This window comes from Macrobrachium rosenbergii, chromosome 3 (genome assembly GCF_040412425.1).
Source record: "Macrobrachium rosenbergii isolate ZJJX-2024 chromosome 3, ASM4041242v1, whole genome shotgun sequence".
In the NCBI taxonomy this organism is placed as follows: domain Eukaryota; kingdom Metazoa; phylum Arthropoda; class Malacostraca; order Decapoda; family Palaemonidae; genus Macrobrachium; species Macrobrachium rosenbergii.
This window is the reverse complement of record NC_089743.1, coordinates 91,626,617-91,635,836: the sequence shown is the minus strand read 5'-3', so window position 1 is coordinate 91,635,836 and position 9,220 is coordinate 91,626,617. Positions and strand designations below refer to the sequence as shown.

General features: G+C 38.7%; 1 protein-coding gene across 1 annotated transcript; it reads right to left on the bottom strand.

Moving 5' to 3' along the window:
* Positions 1-1,910: 1,910 nt before the first annotated feature.
* LOC136827930 (CD209 antigen-like) lies at positions 1,911-7,107 on the bottom strand. The gene is made up of 7 exons (XM_067085394.1): positions 6,922-7,107; positions 5,869-6,129; positions 5,651-5,734; positions 4,362-4,529; positions 3,680-3,785; positions 3,268-3,378; positions 1,911-2,267 (listed from the first exon to the last, which is right to left on the bottom strand). Exons 1-7 carry the CDS (start codon positions 7,034-7,036, stop codon positions 2,228-2,230), a joined length of 885 nt encoding a protein of 294 aa, XP_066941495.1. The 5' UTR covers positions 7,037-7,107; the 3' UTR covers positions 1,911-2,227.
* Between the last annotated feature and the right edge of the window lie 2,113 nt (positions 7,108-9,220).

Below are 9,220 nucleotides of genomic sequence, written 5' to 3'. Positions count from 1 at the left end.
CCAGGAGACTGGTTTAATTATTTACGTATGGACGAGGAAACTTAAAAAAATTGAGGACTAGAAGTTTTCGACATTTATATCTGCACAATCTCTTGGCAAAATAATTCCCGAGACTTGAAAAGCCGTTATGGAAAGTTTACAGCCAGATTATATGAAGGTGAGTCTAGTATTATAAAATACACCGCAGTTCTCCAAATGATTACTCTCAAATAGGCCTACTTTTCAATTAACAGGAACTGTGAAAGTCAAAGTTAATTGAAAAAGACCTATGTAAACTAGGCATTTTAGTTATTAGTTGTATGAATTATTATTACTGAACAAATCTCACTGAGAACACTGAACTGAATTGTAATGGTTTGGCGAAAATCATAGCTAATGGAAATAAAAATGAATTCGATAATTTAGGCCTTCTTCTCACAAGTCAATAAAAATTATATCGTTTACAAAAAAAAAAAGATTAATACTATTATATAAGCTGAATGTGAATTTAATAACATGCACCAAAAATTTCATCAAAACGTGAAACCTCAAGTCTTTCAAAACTGTAACTGAGTGTAGGCCTATTAACGTCATATTGAGTTCTTATAAACCAAGAAAATAATATAAAACTATAATAAAATGTTTCAATAGATGCATTGAAAAATTTATCTTGAACTTAATTAAATACAAAACAATTACGTCTTCCCTGAAAAAGAAATGATAAATAAATAAAACGAACTCTATGAATTCTACCCAGAATTCTCTATCCGCAAATGTAGAATTCATTGTGGTAGTCTAGCCTGTCTAGGCCTATACAATAGGACCTGTGTATGATAGACAATCGTTCAGTGTATGCGGCCCTTAAGAAGTCTGTTTTTAAGAAATTTTTTGTTTTCGTAATTAATAAGGTGAACGGGTTATGAATTATGGGAATTCCTAAATGGTAGTTATGTACGCGCATGCGTGTTAGGCGAACTCGCGCTTTTGCTCATATATTTTATACAGTATTGTGGAAACATAGCATCACCTCTTCTCTTCCATATTTTCATTCAGCTCTTGTTCTCACTTTCCGTAGCTTTATAAACCAAACTCCCTGGCTCTCACAGACAATGTAAGAAGACATTTTCTCCTTCCATTGCGGACAATTCCTTATTCTTGGAGCTCATGGCAAGATGGGCCAAAGTTTAGGTGAAGAAGAAGAATAAGACGCAGAGGAATGATTGCTCTAGGCCGTCCAGGAAACTATGCTACAAATTCGCAAAACAAAACACAAAAAGGCAATGACGTCAGTTTAAATACTTATGATTAAACTAACGGTTTTCCAAAGAGAGCTGTCAGCCATGACTCCGCGAATCGGTAGACTTCCTAACGTTTTATTTTACGCTCTCGGCAACTTCGCCTTATCGCTGCCAATTCTGGTTTTTTATTTCATAAGCCTAATACACAGTTACCTCACTCCACCCCTCGTTTCAAGGTTAGAACGCGTTGCCGGGAGGCGCTTTGTCAAGAAGTAATACAATATCTTTTCTCTTCCCGTAGGGAACAGGGGATCTTCCACAAGAGTAACTAGAATGATTTAAAACTTACATAAGTCCAGCTTGTTTTCTTAACCCTAAACCCTCTCTCTCTCTCTCATTCACAACAGACACAATCAAATGAATAAAAAAAAATGTGAGACATAAACTAATTTCTTTCTGATATGGCAAAGACGATATTCGATTAACGAAGAAGTTATTCTTCATTTTGATTTCCTTTAAGTTTCTCCTTCCCACTTTCCCTCCCTCTGTCCTTGAGCACAACATTGAGCTTTGGACGGTACGAGAATGAGCTGGCTTATATGAAGTCTTATCCAAAATTTTCCTTTTCATTTCTTTTGTTGTTTCTAGACAATTAGACACTTATAATAAACTAGAATAAGGTACTACAACAACTTTCATTTTCTTGTGCTTTATTTTGAGACTAGACCAAAAGTAAAGGGGACTTTATCGAACAGTAATTTTTAGGTACTGACATCTCTTCCAAGTATAACGAAGAAGAATTTCAATTAAGGGGTCATGATGAAGCTTTGCGGATGCCAATTAAAAGTAGGTGAGTCCTTCCGTCAAAGCGAAATGGACGAACGACTACCACTCAGGGAAAATCGTTAGCGTTACTTTGTCTGCGAGTTTTCAGGTTTGACATGCAGCTCTCATCTTCGTTCTTCTTCTTTCCAACTCGACTCTGAAGGAAGGTCACTGTGTATTCGGCATTATGCCTCGACGTCTGACGCCTTCATTTCACAGATGTATCTGAAATGAAAGAATAAAAAAAAAAAGGAATATTAAATGTCTTTCTCGCCGTTAAGATGACTTAATGATATCAAATCAAAGGAGATACAAATCGTAGTTTCAATGGCTCAGATGCGATAAACACCAGCCCAAAGACGAATCATATTCCTTTTACACTATCTCTGTTCACATTACCTTACTTTCTACACTCTCCTAATAATTGTTTCATAGCGTAACTGCGAGGTTTTCCTCCTGTTACAACTTTAAATCCTTCTTTACCGTAAATTTCCCTTTCGGTGCTGTTGGGATAGAGGGGAAAATAAGATGAAAGAAAGATTATATGAACGGAGGTACAGTAAAAGGAACGAAAGGGGCTGCAGTTAGGGGCCGAAGGGACAGTGCAAAGAACCCTAAGCAATGCTTTTACAGAGCAGCGCGTGAATGCACTGACGGTATTGCTCCATTTGGGGAAATGTATTGAAATGAGTCCTCTTCACGACTTTGAAGCTCCCAACATCGTTGGCTACAGATATGAATATCTTGAAGTCCTTTTTTGTAGTTCAGGCCGAGTTAAGTCTACACATCCCAGGCTTTAGTCTAAAGTTGCAGGAGACTTAACTTTGGGGCTAAAGGCACCGAACTCCCTGTATCCACCATCACAGGAATTTGAAATAGCTGGAGTTCTTGTCCAGTTCCACCTTTCCAGCTACGTTTAATTGTTTCGAATACTTCGATTTTCACTTTACAACTAAAGCACTACCATCAATGTCCCCAAAAGCTACAAGAAAACAAGAATAAAACTAGTCCCGGCGGTAATTCTACAGAAGAGCTCCGCACAGAGATGTAGTTTATCGATAACATCTTTTGACTGAACAGTATAAAAAGGTGTTTAATATATATATATATATATATATATATATATATATATATATATATATATATATATATATATATATATGTACAGAGCTATACCGATCCTCAGGATAGACATGACCAAAAAGACACCAGATCTTTGCCTGACCTCATTCTCTCCGTGCACTTGGTATCGTTCCAGAGAAGCTTGTCGTATATGAGCCAGAAGTGGATGCAGTTCTCTCCGCCATGGTGGTTGTCCGGTTGACCGCGATGCCACCTGCAAGGGAAGGGAAACATCCTTTTCAGAAAAAACAGCTCTCCCAGGAAGGTTCAATAAAGTTATCCCGACTCTGTGATCATATTTCAATTGAGAATCCCATACCACACCTTTCTCACTGTTTTGTTTACAGCTGACGGCTGCCCATTTACCCAGACGTACAGAGACCCACCATATCTATATATGCGCGTTCACATGTGTTTGCAAACAAGGCCGCTGTTTAGACGCAAAAACACGCTCGCACATTTATAGTTTATCAATTGACTTGTTCGTTAAGTGTCGCCGAGGTAGTAACACTTACCAAGAATCGTGCCAGTCGCTGTAAACGGTCCCGTCTGAAATCCACTTGAAGGTTCCTTCCTCCTCATCGTCACTTAGGCCTACAAATGCGTTCCCTGTCACGTGGCCTGTTGAACAAAATGATTTCCTTGCTTAGGTCTAGCAGGCAAACAGGAAAGTTTGAGAGAGAGAGAGAGAGAGAGAGAGAGAGAGAGAGAGTGGGCAGCACTATTTGTCTTCGGAAACTCTTGGTTCTGTCACTACGTTACCGGTGGCAGCTGAGCTGTCTAGTATTATGAAGCATTTGCTGAATGTCATATAAAGAGTTCTGATGGACAATTAAATAATTTGATACGTAGCTTAATTTAGAAAAGAATAAGACAATGTAATGGCTTAGAGTAACTGGCAATTCCGTACATAAAGACGTGGAATGAACAAAACACGAGTTAGTGTACCGTTGGTTTAATAGTCTCATAGACTGAAAAACGCATGACAATCCTTTGTGAAGCTATGAATCCCAATTCTGTTTGTTAAAGGGTTGTATGAGAGGAGCCAAGTTAAAAGTTAAATCTGAACTGCAACCTTTCGTAAACAAACAAAAGACATTGAAGGAAATATGAGGAGTTTCCAGCAAGGAAGCAATATGACGCTGTCCCAGAACGGCCACATGGAAGCTGCCACTCAGCAACCTTCCCGTTACTTACTTGCGACGAAATTCCATTCTCTTGTGTTATTTATCTTGACGTAGTCACCTCCCATCTCCTGGCATTCCTGGCGCCCATGGAGCCAGTCGCCTTCCGAGAAGCTGAAGAAATAGCACGAACCCTCGAAGAGGTGCCATCCCTCCTTGCAAGGCTTGGCTGTGGGTTGCTCTGGAATTTGCAGGGGAAAGTGGGCTACTTTGTTGAAAATTGTACTGTTCTAATGATTGATTTCTACGTAAACCTTTCTTCTAATATTGTGTCAGTATGATGGACTCAAAAATTCTTAACTTGAACAGTAATTTACTAAGCCTACAGTAACCTATCGTTCAGCATCACACACACAAGATATTCTCCTCCTTTATACATCATTTTAGAGCAACCAGGTTTGCTGAACAGCAGCACCAGTATGCAGTAAATGTGCCTCACTGTCGGACTTCTCAGTTCCAGAGGTCCCTTATTCCTTACACTGTTGGACTGTGGTGCAGACTCCCCACTGAGGATGTCGTTTGGAACTTCAAAAATTCAAGCGAAAGTGGAATGCTTAACTACCCTAATACAAATATCCTTGTAATAATTTACTTACATTTTTATCTATTCAGTTATAAATTAGGTAATTATTTTTTTTTTCACTTTTTAATAAGTGATCTCTTTCTGTATTCCTCATTACCTTCTGTCACTTCTTTCCAATGAACACCATAATATTCTTTGGAAGCTTGAATTTCAAGTCAATGGCCCCTTTGGTGGGATTGTTCCCTATGAATAGGGTTCATCTTCTGAATAATAATAATAATAATAATAATAATAATAATAATAATAATAATAATAATATAAAAAACAATCAGTGCATGATAGTTTACCATTCTCTAGACGCAAACAAAGCCACAGTTTTGGACACGAGGAATCAGAATTAATTTGACCAATGTGGATATAACTAGGAACTAATGATGAAATATGTTCACGCTGCCATATTATTATTGTCATTCCTGCGGTCAGAATATTTCCATGACATTACTAATACGATTTTTGTAACTTGTGTGCTATTTTTATCCTGGTTTCCCTTTTTATGTCATTTTATTTTCTGACACTGACATTTTTATGTCATTTACTTTGACGTTGACAACCATGTATCATGAATGTAAAAATGACTTAATATGCAAAAGACTGGAAACGTAATATAATAAGTTTATTAATGTCAGCTTTGCATTTCAAATTAATGATTTTTGTGTGTGTGTTTATGTAAGTATTAGAAATCTAAAGTTGAGTTTGAATGACCAACATTTTATACATACCAAGTCTCCCGCTCTGCCATTGTTCAAATGCCCTGGTGAGAGTCTCATTGACAACTGCCTCGACAGAAGAAAGTTTCTCCATGGCTGAAACGTACAAAGGATCCGTTTAAACATCACAGGAGGACGAAGAAGAAGAAAAAAAAATTCACTCCGTTTGATTTCAAACAAGTATACAGGGACCTTAGCCTAATGGGAACACTTTTCACGCGTTCCCTTACCTTTTGCGAACTTTGTCTCCTCTGCTTCAAGTCGACTGATGGTCCTGTCCAACAGAGAGTCGAAATCGTGCCAAGAGAAATCCCGACTCCGCGATGATAACTCTCCACAGACGGTGCTGACAGCGTCCTCCATCTCGCAAGCTACTGTTTCCACTTCCGTCTCGACGTCCGTCGACAGCTCGGGAAGACTTGGGGGGGACACTGAGTTTGCATGTCTTTCGCCTTCATCAACTTCCCTCTCTTGCATTCTGCCATCGAGGTCTAGCAAAAGAAAATGACAATGGATTTTGAATTCGCATCGAGTAGGGTTCAAGACGAAAATGCCTGCTAAAGTGCTTCGCTAATATATAGACGAAAATCCGTTCAGGCGGTTGGGCGACATGCATTTGGGTTGTTCAGTAGACCTATAGACGCTATAGGGGGACAAACGAGCCACCACATTTCAGTGCCCATAGGAAAGGTTGGGGTCAGGATTGCCATCCATCCACCTCTCCGTAAAACATCTGCCAAAGCCATTTATGAAATGAGCCGTTAAACGTGGAAGCGGAGGAGGCTCGTCTAAAAAGGGCAGGGAACAAAAAGAAGAAGAAGAAGAAGAAGAAGAATGAATGCCTTGAAGATGACGTTTTTTATGAAAACAAATTTCCTTGAGAAGAGATTGGAATAACAAACTGCAGCAATATGAGAAGAGATATATATATATATAATATATATATATATATATATATATATATATATATATATATATATATATATATATATATATATATATATATATATATATTAGCAGGACATCATTAAAAATGGCGGAGATATTTATTCACGAAAAGTTCCAATCTTTCTAGGACTACCAGTCTTCACTGTTAGTAATTGTATCAATGCACAGAACAATTGTGTAAGTGATAAAGTTAATGTATATACATATAGATCTATATATATATATATACATAGATGTGTCTCAGTACTTCTAATAAGTGCAGAAACTTCAACCTAAGTAAGCAACAGTCATAGCAGCAGTGGCAATATAATAATAACAACAATTCAATTCTTTACCTTTTAACCTTCCTCCCGAGGGCGAGAAATACAGTCTGCTTCCATCCCCGCTGCAGCAAGAGAGCGACAGAGAGACCGTTATGAAAAGCTCTGCTAGAAGGATTGGTTTCCCCATCTTGTGCCCAAGCCACCACCGTTGGTACTGAAGCAACTATACTGAGCGGACTCGCGCTGGACCATCTAGTTCCCCACCATGCAGGAAAAATAAGACATAATATTCTAAGACAGAGGATTCTTTCATCGAGTAAGGGAGCCTTGGTTCCTAGGAAATTGGAGGAGTGGTTTTTCCAAAGCGTATCAGCCGGGTGTATTGGATCAAGGACTCTTTATCTGTTACAGAAAGAGAGAGAGAGAGAGAGAGCATACATCAAACAACATGCGCATTGGTCTAGCATTTGCAAAAGGCCTGTTGTTCGATTAATGGCCCGGTGCCCCCCCTCCCCCCACCAAGTCGACATGGCTTTGAATGGATACCCAGTGTCAGCTGGGGTTAAGGAAAAACCCTTGGGAATTCAACCCTAATCCCCTTAACATTTGGTGAAAACGGAGAGCGAAATATTTATATATATATTTACAGATATATAAATGAATGATTGTCTTTTACCATAATCTAACAGTGTTCTATGAAGCCAAAAAGGTCCATAAAAAGAATATATTTCGATTAACAAACCTTTGTATTCCTTATCACTAATCATATGGAAGGTTGGTTACCTGAGGAGAGTGTTTATACCAAAGAGGGAATGACCACAGACACAGTGTGCCAAAGAGGTAATGACCACCAATGTGAGGCATACGAAAGAGGGAATAGCCACCAACATGAGGCATACCAAGGAAGGAATAGCCACCAACATGAGGCATACCAAGGAAGGAATGGCCACCAACATGAGGCATACCAAAGAGGGAATGCCACCAACATGAGGCATACCAAAGGAGGAATGGCCGCCAACACAAGGCATACCAAAGAGGGAATGGCCACCAGCACCAGGCATGCCCGAAAGGGATGGCCACCAATGTGAGGCATACCAAAGAGAGAATGGCCACAAACATGAGGCATACCAGAGAGGGAATGGCGACCAATGATGAGGCATACCAAAGAGGGAATGGCCACCAACATAAGGCATACCAAAGAGGGAATGGCCATCAATAAAAGGCGTATTAAAGAGGGAATGGACACCAACACGAGGCATACCAAAGAAGGAATGGCCTCCAACATGAGGCATACTAAAGAGGAAATAACCTCCAACACAAGGCATACCAAAGAGGGAATAGCCACCAACACGAGGCATACCAAAGAGGGAATGGCCACCAACACGAGGCATACCAAGGAGGGAATGGCTACCACATTAAATCTGATATGAGCTAAGTCGTGAGTTCATTCTACATGCCATCACATTTTAACCAATCCTTCAATACGCGTCCTGACAGCTTACTTACTTTATCTGATGCTGTATGACACACTCTCCTTTTTATATCAGAACTGGAATAGATCAAGGACTACCGACAAGTTATACTTCCTCTCCCAACTACAACAGTTGTGTATTTGAAGCACTACAACTGTTGTGTATTTAAAGCAATCGCATAAACACTGCATTCGTTTCCAGACGTAGATTCAATGGCCAGTCGATTCTGATCCTAGTCTTATTTTTCACAGTTCCTCTTTTCAGTTTTAAATTGGCGCAGTTGAATGTAATATCCAAGCCGCTAGGTTACGCAGGTTCATGATCTTACTATCAACGTTCCCAAACCTTCTAATTACGTGACGATCTTCGTATAATATAACTTTTACAGTGATGAATTTTGATCCCCTGTCTTTGGGGTACCTTTGAAGCCACTTTACTTTCGTTAGTCCTACCTTCTGTTTTAATTTGTTTCTTGTTAGTATTTCAAAACCACACACAATGTTTTCATTTGTTTCACACACACACACACACATACACATATATATATATATATATATATATATATATATATATATATATATATATATATATATTATTTTAAGACTGCACTTTTTTTTTTTACATAAATGCACGCACTCGATCCTGATATAGGTTAAATTCAAAGGTCTTTGTTTTATTCCTTAAGAATATTTGTATATCATCATTAATAACCTAATAATAGTGATAACTAAAGCTTATATAACGAGAATAATTTCTGCCAAAGAATCTGAACTTAAGAAATAAAGTTTATGAGCATTAAAACAGTCCGCGAGTAAAAAGAATACGTGGGTTAGGCCGAGTGACTTCATTGGCGACCACGGCAATTACATATGGGTTGTTAATATTAATTCACTTCAATC